The sequence below is a fragment of the Thunnus maccoyii genome, chromosome 4, assembly GCF_910596095.1.
Source record: "Thunnus maccoyii chromosome 4, fThuMac1.1, whole genome shotgun sequence".
Classification (NCBI taxonomy): domain Eukaryota; kingdom Metazoa; phylum Chordata; class Actinopteri; order Scombriformes; family Scombridae; genus Thunnus; species Thunnus maccoyii.
Genome location: NC_056536.1, coordinates 29,360,873 through 29,386,853, shown reverse-complemented (window position 1 = coordinate 29,386,853; position 25,981 = coordinate 29,360,873). Strand labels below are relative to the sequence as shown.

Below are 25,981 nucleotides of genomic sequence, written 5' to 3'. Positions count from 1 at the left end.
AATACTGTGAGTTGCACAACAGACCGTCTGTGTGTTTTTTTTTTCTGTTTTTGTTTTTGTTCAGATGTGTCTTTTAGTCAGTACATCAGTGTTTGATGAGCTGCTCTGGTTGGAGGGTGAATGATAACAACAAAAAATGACACACAAAGTGCACACACGTTTATGTACAAGCACACCGTTAACACGACTGTAACATTCAACCACCCAGCCCGCTGCAAAAGATTCCTACGTTAGTTTATCCAACTTTCCTATGTCTTTTAAAGGGGCCATATTGTGCTTTTTGTGTTTGTTTTTTTTTAAATTTATATACTGTTACGGTGTCGGATATCTAACGTTAAACGTGGTCGACGTTCCAAAAACTTGAGGTTAACGTGTAGAAATGCTCCCTGAAAGTCCAAAAAAACAGGGCTTCAACCTGCTCTGAACGCTTCGTTTGTGACGTTTTTTTTCTACCTCGCTGACAATCTGATGTCATCTCGTTTGTGCGTGTCGTCTGTTTCGTAGCTTCGCTCGCTAAGGTTGTTAAACGGTGTTGTTTGGTGTTGTCGACTCGGATCGGATTACATGTGCGGAAGTGTCTGAGAAGTTGACGTGTGGAAAAAAGTAGTGAAATCCTACTGCTATGTTTTCGTTTCACGGTTTGTTGTCGTAGCTGGCGAGAGGTCGGCCAGCCAATCACAACAGAGCCTAAAACGGCTTGTTTCAGACGGAGGCTGAACCGAGGGGCTGCATAAAGGGCCACTATAAGATAAATAAGGAGTTTTTTTTTAACTGTAAATCTTGAAAAGATATTCCAGTAAAGCCCCAGAATATAAATACAGACCTGGAAATGTGCATGATATGACCCCTTTAAACTATTTTTATTCTATATCTATGTTTAGATATAGTTACATTTTAAAAACTGCTGCCAACATTAAAACACTTCTTCCTCCTGCGTGCTTCCAGATTTCTTTTTCTCCCAAATTCTTCTTGTGATTAAAAAAAAATTAAACCTGGAAATTTTCCCACTTTAAACTAACACGTGAACACGCCACAGATATACAGATAAACTGTACCTACACTAATACTAACGTATTAGTCCCTTTTAATGTATGTCCAGCCCTTGAGGAGTGAAGCGATGCAAGTGTGTGTGAAGGGAAAACGTACAGTATCTCTAAGAAGCTACTGTAACAAAATCTGTGTGTGTGTGTGTGTGTGTGTGTGTGTGTGTGTGTGTGTGTGTGTGTGTGTGTGTGTGTGAACCTTTACGGCAGCTCAAGACCCTGAGAGTAGAGTCCTCATTAAGTTACTCGATTATTCTCTTACACTGGGAGGACTTGAGTTTACCAAAGGCACGTCAAATACCAAAAAACCAGAGGTCTGAAAGCGGTGAAACGCTGCGTGTGACGAGCGCGTCACGGCAGCTGGTCTTCAGTTTTTTTTTAAAAGATAAAAGTATTTGTTTTTGTCTCTATGGCTTCAGGGTTGTGTACGAGGGTATGAAGTATTATCTCTCTCTCTCTCTCTCTATAAAGTGTGTTTTTCTGTGAAGCGTGTGATGCAGTGTGTGTGCGTCCTTCTCAAGTCCCGTCGTTTGGATTTTTTTTTTCTTTCTCTACACCGTGTCCTCGTCCATCTTGGCGACGTCGTCCAGCGTGACGCCGGCCTGTACGTTGTTCTCCTCGCCGTCCTCGACCGATTTCGAGGGCGAGGCGGGCGCCAGCATTGCTTTCTGCTCATCCTTGGCTTCCGCCCGCTCTCTTCTCTCCTCCTCTTTTTTCTCTCGCGCCAACAGTCTGTAGTTGATGCCCATTCCCACGAAGAGGAAGACGCTGGAGACGATGAGGATGATGCCGCAGCAGATGTACGTGTAGTCGTATGACTTGTAGTAGTTAAAGAAAGTACCTGCAAACGGACACGAGAAAGAAAGACAAGTCAGATTTCAATATTCAAATAATAATAACTAAGATTATTTATCTGGCACTTATTGAAAGTGATTTATAACATAAATTAATGAGAGTTACAAGTTAAAGGAGCCTTTTAACAGTGATGTAATAGAAGATATTGGATTGAGAATGTACACTATCACATGTGAATCACATGACATACATGTTCGTCGGCTACCTCACCATGTAACACTATCCCACCACCCCTCCCTTTTCCCGCAATGCATGCTGGATGTCTTACTTGTGAGCGGTGGTCCCAGCAGCACCGGTCCACACTCCACTATAGTGACTAGACCCACAGCTGAGGAGAACCTCTGCGCCCCCACCAGGTCCATCAGCGTCTCGAACAGCACCGCGCTCAGCCAGCCGAACGCGAAACCGAAGAAAAGGGCGTAGATCACGAATCCGGTGTAATCGACCGACAGCGGCGCCAGAACGTGACACACTCCGTTGTAGAGGACGGCGGCGGCGAAGAAGTACTGCACTCTGGGCCGGACCCAGTTGGTGTTGGCCAGCAGGCCCATGGAGGGCCGGGCGACCATGTCGACGAACGCCAGCACCGACAGCAGGAAGGCGGCCTTTTCCTTGCTGATGTCTTTGCTCTTGGCGTAATTGGAGAGGAAGACGAGCGGAGAGAAGAGGCCGAAGAACATGACGACGTTGCCCATGAGGTACAGCAGGAAGCCGCGGTGTTTGAACAGCGTCAGGTCGATGAAGGAGTTGATGGTCTGCATGACCGTCTTCTTAGGCTGCCCCGCTTTAGCCTCGGCTACCTCTGACTCGGGCTTGGGAGGTGGAGCTTTGGGTCCGATGGGCCTCATGAGGGATCCGGCCACGCAGCAGTTGAGCAGAAGCCCTCCGAGGATGAGGAAGCTGCCTCTCCATCCGAACTCGTCGTACAGCCAGGAGTTAATAGGAGCCAGAGTGGACAGGAAGACCGGGCTGCCCGCCATAGCTATGCCGTTAGCGATGGGCCGGCGCTTGTAGAAATATTTACCGATCATAGTGAGGGCGGGATTCAAGTTGAACGCCAGTCCCAAACCTGGAGGCAGAAAAGAGAAACAGAAAAGAAAAGTTAGACGAGAAAAAGAAATGATGCTCGTTAAACGCCGTTCAATAGGATATATTTAACACTCACCTCCCACTACTCCTATGAAGAAGTAGAGCTGCTCCACAGTGTTGCAAAAGGAGGCTGCGATCAGCCCCGACCCCGCCAGACAGCCACCGAGGATGATGATCGGTCGACTGCCGAATTTGTTCACGAGGATGCTGCTGATCGGACCTGCGGAGAATGACACACGTGGGACGAAAAGGAGAATTAATTATATCATGTAGATATAGCGAGTTAGAGAACAGCAGTGTTGAATCCTGAAATAGTTGTTAATGCGACATGTAGAGCTGAATGATGGGCATCCTCCACAATCTTATATTTTATAGATTATGGGAGGATTTGTTGTTTGTCTTTGTCTTCTAGTAAATTAAACATCTTCAGTTTGGACAAAACAAGAGGAACTTTTCACACTTTACTGTCATTTTATTGTACAATTAATTGATTAATAATAATAAAAAAATCCCTGTAGATTAACTGATAATGACAAAAAGTTTCTATTTATAAATCTAATCTAAGACTCAATACATCAGCTCACCATTTCTACTGCTCACCAACAGGTGGCGCTACGATGTCAAAAATAAAAAAGAGGAACAATGACTGATTGTGTAACAGCTCTGCCAGTAGGATGGATGCTACATAAAGGAAGAAGGGAGGAAGAGGAGGGAAAAGAGAGAGAGAAGAAAGGAGAGGAGAGGAGGAGAAGGGAAGGGGAGGGGGGAACGAAAGGGCGAGAAGGACAGAGCCAGGCGGTGCAAAGTACATTACGTCAGAGTGATAGTAATGTACACCGAGAGATAAACTGTAAGGCGGCAGAGAACAGAGGAGAAATCATTCCACGCCTATCAGCTTTGCGTGCCGAGCTCCCTGTGAATGGGCCTTCACATGGGTCCGGGCTGACGCTGGCTCTGCTGGCTATGAATACAAAGTAAAAGGCCTGCTGAATCTATAGCTCTGTGTGCATGAAAAGGCCTGAAAGTCAACGACAGAGACGGAAAGAGCGATACGACTCTTCCTCTGGCCGAATATTATGTTTGACAGTCGGGAAAACAAAGATAGTAGATACACAAAAATAATACATTTTTAAATATATGAATGATCCTCTGGGGGGGGGGTAACTCTCAGCAAGACAACCAGCCCTTCACACAGACCATGGTGGCTTTGACCTTGATTTCTGGCAGCTGACCATAGAGGCCGGGGGCGCTCTGGACGCACGAGCATTCACTCGATAAATGCCTCTCTGGCACTTCAGCTGAGTCCCAAATCCATACTACACACTCACTCTACGTCAGGGTTGGTGTAAGTAATGTGCTCGCAGTGGAAAAGTGGCAAAACTAAACAACAACAACAACAACAACAACAAAACCCCCCAAGAATTTTACACATTTAAGTCTTGTGGAGTACTTCTGCATATGTGATTAGTAATTTAAAGGGACATATTATGCTTTTTATGAGTTTCTGTTATTAATGTGCTGTTATAATGTTGGATGTCTATATTAAACATGGTCAAAGTTTCAGAACTTGAGGTTAACGTATGTAAAAATGCTCCCCGAAATTCAAACGCCAGAGCTTCAGCCTGCTCTGAACGCTTCGATCTGCAAAGTCGTCTCTACTTCCTCCTTGTGATGATGTCAGATTGTTCACACATGTCCACAAACAGCCGTCTCTTCTGTAGTCTTAAGGTTGTTCTGGGCTCCGTCATGTACAGATATATTTGAGAAGTTGACGTTTTCCTACTTTTAATGTTTGTTTACGTAGCCGTTGTCCAATCAGAACAGAGAGGGCCTTAAAGAGACAGGAGCTATTAAACCTCCTGTTTCAGAGCTGAACTGAACCTTTTTTGTCCATCATGAGTCGGGAAAATATTGTAGGAGTGCAGAGCGTTATTGTTGGAGTGCTCTTAAATATACTCAGTTGGTATGCACACTAAAAAGCCTTGTACACCGTTGCACATGGGTGCAAAATTAATCAGCGAACGGTGGTGAAACAGCTCCGGGAACATCTCAGGAAGCAAAATGAACTTGAATTTATGAAACCATAGCACACATATTGCATTATTTCCTGTTTTCTTGCAGTGGAGATTATGTACTGTTGTTTTGTAGTACAGAACTGGGGCACAGCTCTAGATTCAGTGTTGCGTGTGTCACTTAGGGTCTGACCAAACCTGTCACGGTGGGTTTCAGTGTCGCAGTCGAACGAGAGATAAAAGAGGTGATTCGAGACTCGTTGCAGCTTCACAGTAAAGAACACAAGTGAACCTCTACTAGGACAGGAATGAATCTGCATCCACTCAACACTCATGCACACATAAACAAATCAGCAGTGACAGTCTTTGTTGCTGTCTGGCAAAACACAAAGAGGGCAGTGAGTAGTGTTCTCGGAGATATTATATAAACGATTTGTTCTCCCCCCCCCTTCCCCTTCCCCTCCCTCCCTTCCTCCCTCCATCCCTCCATCCATCGTTTGCTCACTGTGAAAGAAAGAACAACAAGGAGGAGAGGGAAAGAAAAGACCTGTCCTCAGCTTTACACCGGCAAAAGCATGTGAGCGTGTCGGAGGGGGGGGGGGGGGTGAACTCAGCTGTGACAAGCTTTTTCTTTTGTCTAATTTTAGCGGTGACATTTCTGCTTCTTATAGTTCCTGATCAAGGTTTTCCTACAAAAAAAAAAACAATCCTACTAACCCAAAACTTCATTACGGAGCAAACGCTTTCATAAAAATGTGAAGTTTTAGTGACCATCTGAGGCGTAAGAGAGAGAGAGAGAGAGAGAGCAGCTGGTGATGAGTCAGTCCTAACGGGGTAAAAAAATAGACCAGAAGAGGAATGATATGACAGGAGGCATCTCTAGCGCTGAAACAGCTGATTGGATTTGCCCCAACAGTAATTGAGAGAATGTATTACATTTCTCTCACAGAACGACACCCCCCCTTCCCCCATCCTTTTATTCAGACTGAAGCCCTTTTAAGGAGCATTTCAACATTTTAGAAAAATATGATTATTTTGCCATCTTGCAGAGAGTTGGAGGAGAAGATTGATGTTAGTCTCATGTTTGTAAAGCTGCAGCCAAGAGACTGTTGGTTTAGCTTAGCACAAAAGACTGGAAACAGTGGGAAACGGCTAGCTTGGCTCTGTCGATCGACGGAAATTAAATCTGCAACTGTTCTGATAGTTTGCAGCCAACAGAAAAAGTATTACCTCAGCCATCAGATTCTGTGGGAATAGGGATGACGTCCAAAATCAGACAAAGAACAAAATAAAAGTCCAAAAAACACAGGAAGTGCAACTCCCAAAACGTTAATAAAAATGGGTTTTATCACTCTTTATCACTACTTTGTTTTACCTCTACTACAAGGTGGATAAATATGCTCTCAGCTTTAAGGGATGAAAGCAGAAAGTGTAACTTTGCCATGAATACAGTGAGTTACGTTGTGGGCTTCAACTTATATTTAAGCTAAGTTAGCTATTAGCAGTTCTTGTCTTGGATAATAGGTACGCAATAAGAAGCTTTACGAATAAATTTACCAAGATATGGGGCTATTTGTGTTCTTTTATTCGTAATTTAACTTTACTTGCTTAATTTAACTGTTACCTGAGTCATTCAGTTCCCTTCTGGTATCTCTATACGTCAGCATTAGGCTGCAGTTAATGATTATTTTCATTATCTATTAATCTAAGGATTATTTTTCTCAGTTAACCTATTAATGTCTATAAAATACTGAACCCAGAGTCAAAGGTGACGCCTTCACATGTCTTGTTTTGTCTCATCAACAACCCAAAGATATTCAGTTTCATGTATGATAAAGAAAAGTGTATCATCGTCCCATTTGAGACGTTAAAACAGGGATTTTTTTGGCATTTTTGCTTAAAAAAACAATAAATTGCTTATATTCATTTTGTGTCGACTGACTTAATTAGGTTCTTCTATCTAGAGAAGAGAACTGATGAGTGTTGTATGGTTTTGTGTGACCATCCTGCCAACTTGACGTCTTTTCTGCTCCTTTTACGTCTATAGTGCATCTTATTTACAGTGTTGTTTGTTAGCGTTGGCTATACTAGCAGCTGTAATTGATTGTAATTGATGTGACCTTTTTATCTTGTTTATTTCATGCCTTGAAACTAAAAAACAGATAAGAAGAGAAAAACTTAAAAGACAATCTCACTTTACATATTTTCCGCTTCCTTTTCCTCTGCGAACGGCATCCTGCACACTTCTTACTAATTCACACTGTTAGTCATCTGTTACTGGCATCATCGAACGTCAATGGATGAATAGGTGAATAGGGTTTGGGGTTTTTCTTTTTTTCTAACTTTTGGGTGAGAGAGGTGTGTGTACGTGCGCTGCAGCGTGTAGGACCAGCCTGTGAGTAATACTCTTCAGCGTTTCCCCTACCACTGCCTTAGAAGGGCCGCCCTCCTGGGGGGAAAAAAAACTGTTTATTTATGTGTTACAGTAAGCGCAATAAAAGCTTCACAAGTAAAACGCCAAGACAGCCACAGACAGGGAGAGAGAGAGAGAGAGAGAGAGAGAGAGAGAGAGAGAGAGAGAGTGTGTGTGTGTGACAGTGAAGCTGGCGACCGGAGCAGAAAGTATGAAGTTAGCGGCATAGCTGTGAACATAGCAACGCAGTGTGTGTACAGTTTTAGTCTATTTGTCAGTGAATAAATGGTACAACCCCTTCTCTGCCCCCTGAAGCGGTAAAACCAAATGAGGAAACACCATTTGTGGTAATTTATGTCCCAGTTTGGCCAACAACAATCCCAGACTGCTCTTGACTGTAGTAAACGCAACAGACAAACTGACATCACCGAATGGGAAACCACACAGGCAGCCTCGGCAATCTGGTGAATTGTGAAATCGGAGACAAAAGGAGGAAAAAAAAAAAAAAAAATCTGCTATTCCAACATCTGGCTCCTGTTATGCAATGTCACTCCTCCCCTCTGTTCTTGCCTCAGCAGTTCCCTCTCTCTCCGAAAAAACCTACTGAATAAGACTGCAGGCTGGCACGTATGCTCTTGAGAGGAGGCTCGGATGAGTAAGTGGAAGGAACAGATACCATTTTTAGATATGGTAAAATTGAACTTTGGAGAATAAAGAGAAAGAAAAGGAGTCGATGTGCTGGTTGAATAAACGTTGTGGGAGAAAAGTAAGAGTCTGTAAATGAGGAAAGAGCTCGCTTTGTGTCCTGAGACAGAAAAGGAGAAACTTGATCTGAAACCAAACCTGAAACTGGAGTCGTTCTCTTCAAATCCTGCCTTAACATGTAAATGCTGCTGTTGCTTCGGTGCTAATGAAAGAGTTCACTAAGTCCACTAAGTACTAAGAACCAGCTGATTGTGTGTTTTCCTCTATATTTTGTGTACGGAGGCAGATGTCAGTCGGTAAATTAAACTTTTTGTCCAGACTTGTAATATCTAAAAAAAAAAAACTCTTGGATGGATCATCATGAAACTTTGTACAAACATTCATGTTCCCCTGAAGATGAATCCTAATGAATCCTTAATCCTGTTTGTGTGTCCGCACCCTGAGGAAGGAGCAAGCCGACACATGTTGGTGTGTTTTTTTAATGACTCTATCTCATTGAAGTAAAGGCCTTTTATTTTTCTACCTTGAGCACCAGGATCTGGATTTTTTATGCCAGTTCTTGGTCTTAATTCTTCTGCTCTTTTTGGATATTATTCCCTTCCATGAGCACCAGTACACCAGGGACACCAGCAGCGCTCCTGTTACCTCTCTCTTCTTCTAATGAATCCTAATTTGGTCTCATTCACACCTGGCATTAACACAAGCAGACAGCTCTAAGGGCGTCAGTTCACACATGATCTGTGGTGAAACTCTGCTCTGCGCTGGCTGTGCCGTTGACCAACTTCAAATCATTTCAACTTTGACCTCGGTTGCCGCTGACCTTTTGAGGCGCAACCGATGAGATACCAGCTGTGAGTGACATGCGAGCAGGGGAGGTAGAGAGTGTGATGGTAACCTCGCCGTGAGCGACGAGCAAATCTCTTATCATCCGAAGGTGTCTTCAGGACGCGAGTGACCGCTTGTGATCGGATCTCACTTCCTCTCTCTATATGCAAATAAACATGTACATCGTTTACATATGCAAACACTAAATACGTTTTTCCTTTTAACTGGTGTGAGGAAACAAGGCACTTCCTGTGTTTAGTCAGGCAGAAATTAAAAGAAGAAGTTTGCAAAGGCCTCGGTGTGCAGACCAACTCCAGACTCTTAGGCCCATATGGAGCTCAGACGGTCTGTGTGTTTACTCCACATCCATGAGAATCCACTTTGCCTTTGCTTCTTCTCGTTATTTTGCACATTTTTCTCGGGCGGCTTTAGATGGATTACCGTAGAACAAATATGTGCTTGTTTTCATATCTTGCTTGCAAGCGCTCCTAATGTAAGTATGAGTTTCTCTTATTGTCTGCTACTCTCCCTGCAGTAGTGAGCCTCATTGAAGCTGTAAGGACTGATAGTGCAAGAGGAGGAAGAAAGAAAAAAAAAAAGGCTTGCGTTTATTTTTGTTTTGCTTCAGTGAAGTGTGAAAGACAAAGAGGTAGCACCTCAAGACGCTCACACTCCAGCTCTGACAAAAGAAACAGTCTAAAGATACAACGAGTCAAACGGCCGTAAACATCAACACGCCCTCCTCCTGAGCTGCTTTTCCATTCACCGTCAAGACTTTCCAGATTACTCCTTCACGTCAAGGAAACACTACACCGGCCCCGACGTGAGCAACAATTGGAGAAAGGGCAGAGTGGCATCGCTCTACATGCAGAGTTGAAACCCCCTTCTTTATGTGGTAACTCTATCTCCTGCTGTTTATAGAGAACTGCAGAATAAACCACAAACACCACAAGCTGCACAGCCTCTTGAGTTTATTTTGGTGTCAACGTTTGTGCAGAAACTTTTTTTTTTCTGTTGAGTGCAAGAGTAACATGACAGTGTCCGTCTGCTGGTTTGATGCATGTTGAGGAGACTGAGAGTCTGCCACTTATAAGGAGTGTACTGAATGTTGCTTATGATGTCAAGCTGCAGTATTTTGGGGTTTTTCAAAGACTTGTCTCAGACACTCTTTTGACTGTTGAAGATTTCAAGATAAGGGAGGCACAAACTGCTCACTGTTCACTTTGTGCTCGTGCAACTTGATAGAGCTTGAGCAGTTTTGCAAAGACAGAATGGGAGGGAAATGTTCAGAGTCCAGATGTAAAGCTAATTAGAGCTGATAGAAACATATTCTGCAGCTGTTTTGATAAGCGATTATTTGTTTAAGTCGTTTGTCAAGCAAAAAATGCAGAATATCCACTAGTTCCAGCTTCTCAGAGTGTTGATAAGCTGCTTTTCTTTGCATTACATGACAGAAAACTGATTATCTTTTGGGTTTTGTGTTAAGAAACTGTCCCAACTTTTGCCTGGTACTGTAGGAATAAACACAAGACGCTCACCTCCTCCATACATGACGGCCAGCATGATGGAAGAGATCCAGGACACCTGACTCGGCGTGGCATCGAAGATGGCCTCGATGTCTTTGAAGAAGACGGTGATGGATTTGGGGAAGGCGTAGGAGAAGCCGATGGAGATGAAGGCGCCGGCCACCACCGCCCAGCCCCAGCCGCCCTCTGGAGGGGTGTACCCCACGGGCCCACCCACCGCTGCAGGCATGTCTGCTCACGGAGAGGAGGAAGAAGGAGACGAAGGAGTCACACCGCTGGATGGGCCTCGGAGGATTTCGAGGAGGCCGGACGAACTGGGAGCAGGATTCAAAACACCTGTGGAGAGAAGGAGAGGTTGTAAAACTCATCATGACTCATCAAAAATACTAACATTTGCTGTCAGCTGGACGCTCAAATATATAGGAAAAGATTGATGAGTAAGGAGAGCAGGAGGACAGGAGGAGAGCGGTGGAGGAGCCACATGCCAACACACACCGGCAGTAGACAAGTCCGTGTGTTTATCCTACAGACCAAACGATTAGACCGTCGGGATGTCGGTGTGAAACCGAGGCTTTCATCACCACCATCATTTCTCATCTAAAATAAAAGCGCAACCTCACACGAACTGTGCAGCGTAACGTTATACTAGTGTTGACTGTATCCGCTTATCTAAGAAGAGTGTCTCTAATTACACAGAGATTATGTTTCATTGAAATTTGGTAAAGGGAGTTTGAGCAGTCCCTCCCTGGCAACACTCTTACTTAAAAAAAAAAAGAAGCAAACTGCATGTAAAAATAACACAAAGGGCCCAGAGGACTTTTAACTAGAAAAGTGACTGAGCCCGAGGAGCTGTGACGCACCGCCGGCCGGCTCGGCTTCATCTCACAGCCTCCTCTTCCAAAAACAGCTGACGACCAAAATATTATAATGCTGAAGCAACTGCAGCATTTGATATTTCAGTGACATACATTTACAGCTGCCAAAAACTCCTTCCTCAATGAATGCATCTATTTAACCTCTTTTTTCCATTTAGGCCACACATAACAGTTATTTATGGTCTCCTCTGACATCAACTCTGCTGCTGTTTGGGTCATTTACCTTAAATGGACTCTACAAAAAGCAACCACACAGGAACTTCACACTAAATCTGTGTGGTGGTGTTATTTTTTTTTGAGCAAACCTGAACTCTGTAGACAACAAGATGAAAAAAAAAAAACTGGATGTTTGTACAAACAAAAAGTCCCAAGATACTGAGAGAGGGTTCAGCTATTCTTGTAGTAACTAATGAACAGCCGGGCGTCACGCTTCCCTACATGGCGTTTAGTCTCGATCATGCTGTAAACAACCTCGCTGCACCAATCATTACACTGTCAGCCTTCTGCAGTGACTGGTTAACTGGTCTCACAGCGTGTCCGCAGAGTGCTGACGGTCGTCACGTGCGGCTTTCACATCCGTCTGCTCCTTCTTTTCTTTCAAGTGTCTTCGCTATAAAGACCAACATTAATAATTAATTTAAAAAAGCACTTGATACACATGCTAAATATATAAACACTTGCATGAGAGTACACGAGATTTGAACTGGAGTTCTCCTCTGATGTATCATAACATCAGGTTGTTTTGCATGTTTGATGATTCACTGTTAATGCTGACCATTCAGTTATTTCCTGCCGTCCAGGTGGTTCATTCCAGTCCGCTGTGAAAAACAACTTGTGAACTTTAAACTGCAGCCATAAGTTATATCTTTGCTATTAAGAATGAGTTAAATTACTGTTTAACACAACAGGGCCACAACTAACAGTTATAATCTGCAGATTTTTGTCTGTTTCAACATCGTTTTGTCTATAAAACATCAGAAAACGGAGTAAAATGTCTGCACAGCTCAAGATGTGCAGGCAACAATGTCTTATTTTGTCAGATCAAGCATCCAAAATCCAAATATATTCCATTTTCGATCATGTACGACACAGAAAAGCTTCAGATTCTCACATCTGAGAAGCTGCAACCACTAAATGTTTGACATTCTTACTAAAAAAATGACTAAAACGTCTAATCAACTTATCATCTTTGGGAAATATGTATTTGACATGTGCTGTGATTGTTTAGTTTGGTTCATGACAGGAGGAGCGATTAACGACCTGTACTGCAGCCAGCCGGCCGGCAGGGGGACGATGGAGATGTTTTGGCTTCGCTTTTTGGGGAACTTGTCATGTCGTCCATCTTTGTATACAGTCAATGATTACAACACATTTGTGCAATGAGAACATTCCTGGAAAAGGAGCAGATGTATCCAGACAGCGTCCAGTTTTATCTGCGTACAAGCTGCTACTCCTCCACAGACCCCGACCCCCCCACAACGAAACACTGTAGACTGAGTTATGATGAACTGTGCGAGGTTTGTTTCTTCATTTACTGTAGATTTCGCTCTATAAAGGTTGATGCAACATGGGAAAAGAAAGACATGAATCACTAGAATTTGTGGCCTCAACCCAGAAAAACAACCAGAAAAAAGCCTCATTTTAGAGCAGCCAATCCTGACAGTGTTTTATTACTAAATATGTGTATTACAGGATGTTTCTGCTTGTTTTTAATCATAACTCCAAAACATCCTTTTCCATTTAAAAAACAAACAAAGTTAGTCTTCCTTCTTTTCACTTAGGATCACTTATTCAGTTGCAGACATGGCTGCTATGTTGGTTAGGTCGTGTTTTCCCAGTAATCCGGGTCAGAAGCCTCTGACTAAAGTCAACAAATTCAGTCGTGTGTAGCACTTAGCACCAACAAACAGTCAAAACGCATGACGTCAGAAACTAAACAGTCAGCGCACCCAAAAAAATGAGCACAAGAGCGCAGGCGGTTCCACTTCCTCCGTGCTTGTTTCTTCTAAAAGGTGTCAGTTACGACACATAAGCAACCCAACAGCTGGTTGACACAGACCTCAATGTGATCTGATTTAATCGGTTCCTGTGCGGCCAATGTGAGCTCAGACTCACAGCATTGGTGTGAGGTGTACATCTGTATTTATTCAGCAGGGAAAAAAAATGGAGACTGTCCAAGGTCTGTAAGCTAAGAGATTTAACACTTCCAACAGTCACTCAACACTGATCCAGTCCAGAAACCAGTGCAGACATAGAAGAGAAAAGAGTTTTATGTCAGATGGGAAATCTTTATTATTCTGTTTAAGCTTCTCTAAAACCTGGATATCCAACTAAATGTCATAGTAGCTGCCGGACCTTTAATTCATTAGGGCCTCTGAAGACAGTCCGTGTAGCTACGGGTCATCCGAAGGCCAAAGACTAAGACTGGCAAAGACTTTCTGGCCCTCTCATGTTCCTCACAGAGCTTTTTGCACACATAGCCCTTCCTCCAATGACCTCACTAACACACAGCCACGCATACTCTCACAAATGCTTGTACAAACACTCGACCATTACTCTCTCGCGCTGTCACTGCCGCTGAAACTTTGATCTGTTCCACTGCGACTGCGAATTCGAGATCAGACGTAGTAAGAAAAAGCGACCTCGGAGTACGTCTAACAGATAAAAAAAAAAACAAGTCCCAAAGTGTTGACCTGTGCATGTGTGCTAACGGGTCCTGACCTCGGTGCTCGCTGCACGGTCTTCCTGTATTCAGGAGGAATGTGATGACTGCAGGAGTAACTCTGCAGCCAGTTCTCCTTTACTTTGAACATGAGACACTCGGGACGAGGCTGCGTTCACGTATATGCAAAATATACTTTACACATTTGAGTTCTCTAGCAGAGAGGAACAGGAAATGTGACTGCGGACAAACACTACAAGAAGTTCTGCCTGAATTATCTGAAAAAAGGGCTCAAGACAAATAATCAGTAAAAATGACATTGCTGTACCAGAAACAGGAAGACAGAAATCAAATAGGAAGCTGGATGACACCGCAATATTCAAGTTTATTACTCAAGCAATTTGTTGTTTAACTAACGAAACCTCACAACTGATATCTGCGGTCTTATCATGCATCTCTCTTAAGGTCATATGAGGAAAAAACATGTGAACACACATATAAAAAGGCGTTTCTTTCCTTTTTTTTGTAGTTGTTGAGTTTTTAAAGTGTTGGTGAGCCTGAATGTGTACCACCAGATCAGGAAGACTGTCATTCTGTCCCGTCTGGAAAGTTAATTAGAGCGATTAGCCAATCAACTGAAGATTAGTGCAACCAAATACCTCATTAGCAGCATATTTCTTAACTTATTCCTACTTTACTGAATGACCTCATACGATCAGTTCAACATTTACCAAATAAGGAACCATCTAAAACTCAGAAGTGGATGCAATTTCCTGTTTCTAGCTTCCTTACACCCATCTTTTAGCTCCATCTGACCAACCTGCATGGTTGTTAGGGACTGATGACCTTGGTCATAAAGGTCATCTAAAGGTCCATCTGACACGGACAAACCAGCCTTCTCAATCAGACTTGTGCCGATTGGCGATGGGATCGTATATATCGACAGTTGGTTTGGTTTTTCCTGCGCTGATATTAAGGCGACTTTAACTAACTTACTACCAGAATTAAAATACATAAATAATCTCTAGAATCTACTAGATCATACTGTGCATTTAGAGATGTTTCTTTTCCAGTTTTGTCTCTTTTCCATGGATCTGACACTCCGCATCTCCCTGCTCACCCGAACGTTGCTTTGCGAGTAGTTAACATTATGGATATGATTGGATTGCGATAATAAGACAATAACGTTAAACGGAACATGACGCTGCGATATTTCGCACCTATCTGCCAACTCGAGTGAGCACGATCGGCCGATATGAAAATAGAAATGATTGCCTCCTCTCGATTACTCTCAATAGTGATGAGGAGCTGGTAGTAAGTAGTGACCAGATATTTTTTTCCAGGTTATGAATTTCACAGGACAAGATAAACGACAACTTACCCACTCAACAGGTGAGGTGAGTTTTTTTTTTTTTTAGTTTTTAACCAAACTGTGGTCTTAAATCTAACTATTATGTACGACTGGCACCCTGCAGCATGCATGGGTTAGAAAGTCTTTGTGAGTTTGGTGGGGACAGAACCACATGAGTCGTTGAGATGAAAAAAGAGGCAGGAGGAATGTGATATGTGGTCTGTGGCCTGGTCTGAATGGGAAGCAGGCTTCACCAGAGGGACTGGATTTATGTTGCTATCTCCCTCTGAGGTCCCCGCTGTGTGCTGGACCTTAGCTAGAAGTGTGTGTGTGTGTGTGTGTAAGTCTGTCATAGCATACTTTTGGGGACAAATTTCGGACCAGTTAATTGGGGACGGCTTGTCCCCAATTGGGAAAAGGTTGATTTTTGGGTCAGTGGTTAAGGTTAGGGTTAGGGTGTGTCTCCATGAAATGAATATAAGTCTATGTAACGTCCCCAAAAGTGACCATGGTCTGATGTGTGTGTGTGTGTGTGTGTGTGTGTGTGATTGTGTGTGTGTGTGTGGGCGCCGGTAAAGCAGGACAACTCCTGAAGGAGTTATCAATGAGGCCATTCATTCTGCAGTAACAAACGCTCCCTTTACCAAAGTGTGTAGACGGACTGGAGTTACCTGAAATCACTTAAACGACAAATAGCTTCATCGGCTGAAACAGTAGATTATATAAGGACAAAATAAAAAAGAGCGAGTTTATACTGTACTAAAATAGAGATCTATTGTTACAGTAAAGATTTAAGATGCCTCGTCTTCCCGAATTAGTGCGATAAGAAAGACAGGATGCTGATGACAGTGAGAACTTGTGAGGAGAGTAAACAGAAGGAAGGAAGGCAGATAAACAGGCTTTTCATTTCTTCCATGAATGACTAAGTGACTGTAATTTTCAGAGTCATCGTGACTCTGTGAAAAGTCTTTATTTCCCAAAACTTGAACTCTAATAGGGAGCTGAAGTCAGCACGTCAGTCTAGACTCATGTTCCATTAGCTTTCTGTAACTCAATGCAGTCTCTCATTCAGCGTTTTTCTTTTCATCTGTGTGTTCCTGGGGTTCCTGCGCTCCGTATTTCCCAGACAACTCCAGCTTTGTGATTTTAAAAAAAAATTAAACAACAACTACTTTGTGAGCACAGGAAAAAAAAAACTACAAACTCCACAAAAAAACAGTAAATGGGGGTACTTGATGCTGCATTCCAGACAACATGGGAAATTTCCAGCCTCCTACTTGAAAAAGTATGATGGGACGGCTCTGGAAGCTGGAGCTCTTACTGGGAAACTTCATGCACCAGAAATTTGCCGAGAAACAGACGCTCTGACGTCACTCGGTATGGTAACTTCCACAGAACCGAGCATAGAGGTCAACACTGTGAATGTTGAGTAGTAAGGCCAGAAACACTGCAAATAAAATTCAGATTAATTATCGATGTGGAGCGATGTCAAAACGACTAGACGTTGCAAATATTCATACGCTGCCTGCCATGAAAAGTTTCTCACGATCGGCCATGTTTGCGTTTGGCGTCGTGAGCTCAGAATTTGGAATTATCAACTTGGAAATTTCTGACCTCCGACTTGACTTTTCACCCGTAGCCATATCCATAAAACTTCCCAACACTTTCTTCTTCATTTCTTCTAGTTGTAATCTCTGTTGTCTACAAGCTCAACTCTCTCATGAACCCGCCTCCTCCATTGAGCCGTGACCTTTAAACCCGCAAACTTCTAAGGTTTATGGGAAATGTTGTTTTGTTAAAAAGTAAAAATAAATATTGAATAAAGAGTTTTCAAAAAGCTGCTGTTCTTATCTAAACATATGAACTGAGCCACACTAGTCGGGTTTTTATCCAAATGTAGCGCAAATTTTAACCGAAATTTCAGAAAATCTAACATCTATCATCACAACTTCTTACTTTTGGAGGTGTTTTGATCACAGCTCTGTGTCAGTTATACATACATCAACTTTTCCACCTCGTCCAAGCGTAAAGACTTTTTTTTTTCCAAATATCCGGCATTTCCACTCACATGTTTTTTGTTTTTTAGGCACAAATTGAAAAACAGTGAATGGAAACCCACCTGATGTTGAGAAAGGCTCTGCTCCAAGCCTGGATTTTTAATTATTAGCGTAGTTACAACCGTCAGCTGGATTTTAAACGGAGGTTTTCTTACTTCCCGGAGGTTCCGGTTACACTTCGGCTCTCTAAAAACACACACACCAGGAAACAAAAGACACGAGGAATAATCGACTACTATGACATAACTCCTTGTTTTGCTCGTTCACTTAGCTTCTGTTGGGGTTTAATACCTCGAATAAGGCCACTGACATCCCTTAAGTCCAATTACAAAGCATTAAAACATTTGTTGTCTGCAGCTAAATGGCTGTGTAATAAAAACCAGATTAGCACTGACCTCTTAAACCTCCCTGGCATGAACTTATGTTAATGCCGCTCCATGTATCCCTTTCTCACACACGTCTGTAAATCTGAGAGGCGCTGCGAATGTGTTCACATGCGGGTCACATGTACTCGCCACATGTCCACTTGTACACACACACACACACATATATGAAGTAACCTGCTCGGGACCCTTCAGCTGCAGATATTTATATGTTTTTGCCATGTGGCCGTGTGAGGGACTCATGTGCGAGTGTGCATGTAGAGAGAAAAACAAATGTGATTCGTCAGGGCAATGATCTACAACGGAAATGTGGTTGCAGAAAGAGGTCACTCGTATTCAGGTAATCCCTTCACACACACACACACACACACACAAATGTGTAAAGCAGCCCCTCCCACTTCATACAACAGGTGTTTACTCTGCAGCCACTCTGTCAGATAATGGTTTGAGGACTCTTTCCTATTCAAAAAACCCATTTCAAACACAGTAAAATGATGAATTATGGCCGGCAAAAAGCTTATAAGTTAATGAATTCTGGAGACTAACAACTTGAGACACAAGTTTACCCTCCAGAGTCTGAAATTAACTCCCGGCCGATGTAGATTTTTCCGTTTGGTGAGTAAACCTCATGAGGCTATCTGCCACACTGCTGCGTAAATGTTTGTACCAAAATAGTCATGTAATAAAATATCTGTCATGACGGCTCGGAGGAAATTACTCATGTTTGTTCAGTTTATACAGTGTTGACAAGAGCGACGTATTTGTTTTCAACGTGCGTCTGAACAGTGCCGCGAAACTGAAGAGGTCGACACCATCCGCTGACCCGTCTCCTAGTTTCACCAAACGGAAAATCTACCCACATGGCTTCTTATCTCAATAAAAAATCTATTTGTGACAAAAAAAAGGCTTTTTATTATTTTTGCTGGTGCCGGTAGATTTCTTTTTTTCCATCTATCGGTCTCCTTGGCAGGTGAATCCAAAAGTTAATTCGGACACCGCTTGGCTCCACATCTGGTTCTACTTGTGGTTTTTCCCTCTTAATCATTACCACGCTTCCTTTCACACATACATGGTTGAAAAAAAAAAAAAAAAAAGCACAACAACATAGAGCACTGACATATCTCCACATTCGTTGTCCCTTTCCTAAACCTCAGGCTCAAACCGACATTCCTTCGTTTATTCACGGCATTTTTCTGAAGCGTTTGCTGAAATCTATCTCCAAACCGCCTCTCAGCTCGATTGTTAATTCTTAAATAATAAAGTTAAGATATCTGATTATGAATTCCAGATAGCAGAGTTTCCACATTCACTATGGATACCAGCCAAACACTCGTAGCAAAGGAAAGCACCTAGTCAGCATTAGTTAAGGTACACTTGTGTCTTTTCATGGCTCATATCTTCTTCAATGACAACAATAAAGATTACACATAACAAAGGTTGCACGATTCGGAAATTCTGAGAACATTTTTTTTTCTCCTGCCTTCAGCCTAGCATGAGAGCCAGAACAAATTGGTAATATGAAAACAGAAAGGACAGGTTAGTTTTGGAGAAGCACCAGGAATGAGATGAGGGCTTCATGAGAGCAGAAATATGCGGCTGGAGAGTTGCACAGAGCACAGTGAAGCAAGAAAAAACACTATTATATAATACATTTAGGGCCTGGATCACTGCAACGCATGAAACGTAAAGGTCTCGACGCTGACTCATCACTGGTGTTGGGTGATTACTTTGTGACACATTACAGTTATGTGATTACTTTTCCTGGTAATGAGTAGTGAAATCCAGTAATTACATCACAATTACTAATCTCAGTAAAGCTCAGTTACTTCTACAGTTGGGGGATCGTCTTCCGTGAACACCTCAATGCTTGACCTTTTCAGCACTTGTTGCTTAAGGTATCTCTCATGCACATGTCTACTTCTTGTTGTTTCTTACTTTATATACTGCACTTGTACCTGGTCAGCTGCTTGAGAGTTTGTACCACGGCTCTTTCAGAGTCATTGTCCTCTAACGCTTCATTGTCTTGCCTCGCTTCCTTTTGATAAAAGCGTTCACTAATTGTAAAATGTAAATGTCTTGTCTCGCTGCATTTGTACGTCCCTTTTGATAAAAGCATCCGCCAAATGTAAAATGTAAATGTATTGTTTGCCGTCTCAGTCTGACAGAGGTAGGGCTGAGCGATACGGACAAAGTCAAATATCATGATGATTAACGTGGATATAACGACTAAGTAGGTGAATAATACACCAGCTAGAACAGTCTGGTGAGTTCAGAAAATGACATCACTTAACTGTAACACAGCCTTTAAGACCAGGAAAAGACAACACTTATACCATATCATGATATTACAACATCCAAAATATAAGACGATATCTAGTCGCATATCACCATATCAATATAATAGATGGAGGGTTGATGTAACAGTTGGGACAGACTGGTCTGGTACATACTAGCTTGATGTGGGGACCACATTAGCTAGCACATTAGCACCAATTAGCAGCCACCAAATGAGGAGGAATGCAACTGCAGGTAGGTAACTCCGAAGTAGGGCTGCAACTGACGTTGATATTGTTGATATCATTGATGATAATGAAAAATGGCCGTTCTAATTTCTTAGAGCCCAATCTGACTTCTTCGAACGCCTTGTTTTGTTGGATCCTGACATTTGAGAAGCTGCAACCAGCAAATGTTTGGAATTTTTTTCCTTAAAAAAAATGTCAACACAGAAGATGTAACATGTGGCTGTGGAGGCTTTGAAGGAGACAGACAGTCCATAGACAGAAATTAATCCCCAACTATTTTTTAATCAGTTTATTGTTTTGAGTTGTTTAAGAAAAACTGTCAAATTTCTCTGGTTCCAGCTTCTTTAATGTGAATATTTTCTGGTTTCTTTAGTCTCCTGTGATCATAAACTGAATATCTTTAGGTTGGTCAGGATAAAACAAGACATTTTAGGTTGCTACTAATCGTTGCAGCTGTAAAGGAATGCAGCACATAGCTTCAACTGCTCTGCCAACTGTAATGTTTGATGTTCTACTGACCCCCTGAGGGAAATATTCGACTGTTTGTCCTGCAGGGAGGTCAGAGGTCAGAGGACAACACCCTCGGAGCTCCTGCGTGCGTTTAGCAAAGGAAACTTCAGCAGGGTGGTTGTTTGAGACCAGCCAACCCAAATGGAAAACGACACAGCACATTCCGCACCACGGTTAGAGAATACCGTCTGGTTAGACACTTATTAATAGACAACAAGCAGCTCTGGCTGTTTTGGGACAATTGGGACAAGCAGGGGCAGCAGCGCGTGTGGCTGTCGTGTGATCTTTCCACTGACTGCTGACCCTCAGAGAGCCAGCATGTGAGACTCAGTGCTGGAAGAAGTATTCAGGTCCTTGACTCAAGTAAAAAGCACCAATACAGCAAAGTTGAAACACTTCATTACAAGTAAAAGTCCTGCATGGAAAGTCTTACTTGAGTAAAAGTACATAAATATCAGCAGCAAAATGTGCTTAAAGTATTAAAGTAGTGGTTTGGTCCCTCTGACTGATATATTATTATATATGACATCATTAGATATTAATAGTGAAGCATCAGTGTTAGAGCAGCATGTTACTGTTGTAGCTGCTGCAGGTGGAGCTAGTTTCAACTACTTTACATACAGTTAGATAGTTTAGTCCAGTGGTTCCCAAACTAGGGGTCAGGCCCCTTCAAAAGGTCACCAGATAAATCTGAGGGGTCGTGAGGTGATTAATGGGAGAGGAAAGAAGTTCTGATACACAAATCTGTTTTCAGTTTTTGGACTTTTTCTAATCTTTGATTTTTGGGGAAATATCAGATCATATGAACATTTATCAAAATGAAAGCATGTGAGAGGTTTGGAGGGAAAAATCACTGATTGGTGGAGCTGTTAACAACTCATAGACATGTGAAATGTGACCCCGACTACACACTGGTTTCATCTTTAACAATGTGTTGTATTTTAAAAGCTTGTTATAATATCCATTGCGTCAAATCTTCATCTGAAAAGTAACTAAAGCTGTCAAATAAATGTAGTATACAGTACAATATTTCCGTCTGACATGTGGTGGAGTAGCAAGCTGCATAACGTGGAAACACTGAAGTAAAGCACAAGTACCTCAAAACTGTACTTACGTTCAGTATTTGAGTAAATGTACTTTCCACCACTAGACTCATTCAGCTCTATACAGAATAGATGACATATTAGGCCGCGGTCAAATGCATCGCTGCACCGGGTAAGAATCACGGCTATAGCTGAAGATCACGTCCCCCTCCTCTGTGTCTATTAACGGGAGGTTTTGGCTCCGCGCCGACGGCACCGAGAGACCCGGAGCGACAGACCGTCCGACAGCACACGGCAGCCTCACTCACTTCACATGGGAGTGTAAAAAAAAGAAAAAGAAAGAAATAGCGCCAGCAGCATCACGCCACACTGAATGAAACTACGTGGGTAGTTATAAAACCCGGTTATATGAATCATGTGCACCTTGTCGTATGAAGAGGGGGATATAATAACGGCAGCCGAAACGGAGAAAAACGGAGCTTAAGCTAATTTACCACTAACCGAAATTAGCCGCCGGTTTCATTCACTCAAGCACAAGTTGAAACGTTAAACAGAAAACAAAAAAAGGAGCCGTTTGATTCATCAGCAGCCTCATTGTGTCTCGGGCACAACGCGCCGGGACGGTTAGTTTATTCCGCCGTACGCTCGCTCTACTCACCGTGGTTGTTCAGCGGTGTCCGGTATCCAGTGTCCGGGAAGGAGGCTTAACGGTTCGACGTATATGTGCGTTTGTGTGTCTCCCGGGGAGTCGTCGCTCCTGACGATGGATACACGTTGATACAGCAGCGCAGGGTACCAGACTGGTCAACTTCTGGGATGGTGATGATGACACTAGCTCAGCGCGCATGCGTAAAAGGGGCCCCCTCTCTCTCTCGCTCGCTCTGTGTGGAAGTGGTGGAATCTGATGAAACGCACGTGCGAATGGTATAGACAGGGTGAGGCACGCGGAGGGTGGTCAATGTTATAAACTACTTTAAAAACATGTTATTGGGTTGTTAGTATGTCTGTTTGATTGATTCGCTTACTATTTTGACCAGATTCTATATTCACAAATCCAAATTCTTTATTTTTATAAATACTTTATTGCAAAAGTGCATTTTGCGTTACGTTTGCGTACATATGATGACGTTCATACTTATAGCATTCTTACAATATGTATGTATTTTATAGTGAGAACATTAATAATAGAAGAAAACGGAATCAGGGAGGAAAAGAAGAAGAGAAAATAAGGTAGTGTGACGTTGCGTATACGTGCATACACACACGCATGCACACAGCTGCAGTTCCATCAACCAAATTAAAACAATCTGCTACTCAGCTCTGTAACCACTGAATTTAAATTTCATCTCATGGTCTTCTCATATAACGTCAAATAATCTTGCCTTTAATTTGACAAGCTTACATTATTAATTTCTAGTTGACATCGTGGGTGTATGTGATGTGCTATCGTGTGTAGCTTTGTATTTTGTATAATGTGTCTTGTGTGTGCGTTGTTTGCTTTGTACTGTTTGTTATTGTGCTGTTATAATGTTTTACTTGTGAGGGACTGAAGATGAAAATTAGCTTTAAAGCTAACTCTGGTGCAGTACGTCAAATGTTAACATTTACGTTTAAAACTGTACATTGTCCCAATAAATACAACAACATAATAACGACATATATACATATACATACATATATACACAGATGGTGACAAATTAAAGGAAAAACCATCATAAAATGTCTTAGTAAGGTGCTGGGCCACCATGTGCCACCAGAACAGCTTCAGTGCTCCTTGGCATTGATTCTTTAAGTCTCTGAACTCTACTTGAAGGATGAACATCATTCTTCCAAAAGATATTCCCTCATTTGGTGTTTTGATGATGGTGGTGGAGAGCGCTGTCTGACACGTCAGTCCAAAATCTCCCATAGGTATTAAATTAGGTTGAGATCTGGTGACTGATGACGATGATTCACATCATTTTCATACCCATCATACCATTCAGTGACTCCTCGTGCCCTGTGAATTGGGGCATTATCATTCTGGAAGAAACCACTGCCATCAGGATAGACATGTTTCATCGTAAGATAGAGGTGATGACTCAGAACAACTTTGTATTGATTTACAATAACTCTTCCCTCTAAGAGGACTAGTGGACTCAAACCATGTCAGCAAAATGCTCCCTGAAGCATAACAGAGCCACCAGATCCCCTCACTGTAGGGGTCAAGCATTCAGACCCAGACCGGTTTTTCCTTTAATTTGTCACCCGTCTGTACATCCACATACACATGCATAACCACACATACGCATCCATCAATCCAAATCAAAACTCTTAAGCAAAAAGCCAACCCCTTTCAGAGCTGACTGTCTATATCAAGCAATACATTTCTTCAATATCTGAGTGTACAAACAGAAAAGCTGTCAAATCATAAAACCACTGTAACCTTTACAAGATATTTAACTATTTTTTAATTACAACCTTTAGATTCCAGTGTGTTTGTAGACTCCAGTGTTATACAAGAGGTGCTGTAAAAAACTGTGATAATATTCACACACTTATTAGTATGGAGGGGGAAAAATGCCAAATTCTTTCATTAATAAAAGTTTTTTTAATCATAATTATGACTTTTTTATCTCATACATGTTAAATATCCCCTCCAGACATGTTTAAAGATGTATAAAAATACTCTACTTTGAATAATTATTTGTGTCAAATATGGGTTTTCCACAAAAAAGAGTTCAATTATCTTGTTTAAATGCTTAAAATGACTTCTAGCCCACTCCTTCTCCCTCATTAAAAACTCCAGAATCTATGAACATCCAAATATTTTTCATTTTAAAAGTTTACCTGCTGAGTACAAGACGTCTCTCACTGTAAAGTGCACCCTCAGTGTGTGTGTGTCCTGGAGGCTTCAAGTTTCCACATCACACTCATGTAAGTTGAATGCTGGACCACAACTGGCCTCCAAACCAGTTGTGATGTCACAAATCCTATTCATAGGTACGTTATATGCCTTGAACTCTGATTTTTTTTTAATTTTTATGGTGAGCACAGAGAAACTCTCCACTTTCAGCAGATGAACGTGAAAATAGCTTTCTAGTGTCAGACTCTGCACATACATCATTCTTCACAGTGAAGCTCAAACATCCAACTGAAAGAACAAGAAGAAAAACACATTTCTGAGTGGCGGGAGACACCATGCTGCTCAGGTATGGTGTCCTTTATATGTTTCTGCTCACAAGCCTTTTGTTGAGGCTGTGACCCTTTATAAAGTTTTGCAGAACTGTTTAATTTGATTGCATTATACTGTACAGACCAAGCATATATCATGACCACACCCGTGTGCGTAAACAGTGGAGTTGCGAACCAAGGTCAGCATTCTCTTAACTATAGTGTTGAAATCCTGCTCTTTCCCTCTCTCTTCATGTGTAAGCGGGAAGAGCGTTGCACAATTGGAGAAGATGAGAACTGAATTGAAGCCAAGAATGGGTGTGTTGCTGAAACAGTCAAGAGACACCACATAATCAAAGTCAAATTAGATTTTAAAAATATGCTTCTGTGTTACAGCTGCAGGGAGATAAATGAGTGAATCCCTCTTTTTACATCCTGCACTCGACTCCTTCCTCTGTTTACAACTAATATCTGTCACCAGGAGTATAAATGACATGTGTACACACTAAAAAAAAAAAATCACTGGTTTTAAAATGTTACCCAATCTGGGTCAATACAGCACCGACACAACACTGGGTTAACTTTAGCAATCTGTTATTTTGAGCCACACAACAAACTTTAGCTAAAAACAGCTACAAATGTATTATTTCTGGTGCAAAACAGTGTGTATATGACTCTCAAAAGATACACTCATGTTATCAACAATCCATAACAAAGCGTGATATGTAAGTTTAAAAAAAGTAGAGTAGATTATAACAAGCTTTAGTTTGGGTAAAACTGGGTCAAAGCCTCTTGTTTTGAGTGGATTTCTGGGTAACATTAACCCAGTATTGTGTTGTATTGATCCAAACTGGGCAAAATTTTAACCTTGTGATTTTTAGTGTGCACCATAAATACTGTATAAGTTTATTTCAGCATTAATAACCCAAGAACCAACTGTCAGTCAGTGTTTAACAT

General features: G+C 42.1%; 1 protein-coding gene across 1 annotated transcript; it reads right to left on the bottom strand.

Annotated features, from left to right (window-relative positions):
• Positions 1-788: 788 nt before the first annotated feature.
• On the bottom strand, positions 789-22,706 carry LOC121895198 (monocarboxylate transporter 1-like). Its single transcript, XM_042408145.1, has 5 exons — positions 22,530-22,706; positions 10,481-10,804; positions 3,064-3,207; positions 2,167-2,967; positions 789-1,884 (listed from the first exon to the last, which is right to left on the bottom strand). Exons 2-5 carry the CDS (start codon positions 10,695-10,697, stop codon positions 1,595-1,597), a joined length of 1,452 nt encoding a protein of 483 aa, XP_042264079.1. The 5' UTR covers positions 10,698-10,804; positions 22,530-22,706; the 3' UTR covers positions 789-1,594.
• Positions 22,707-25,981: the final 3,275 nt, after the last annotated feature.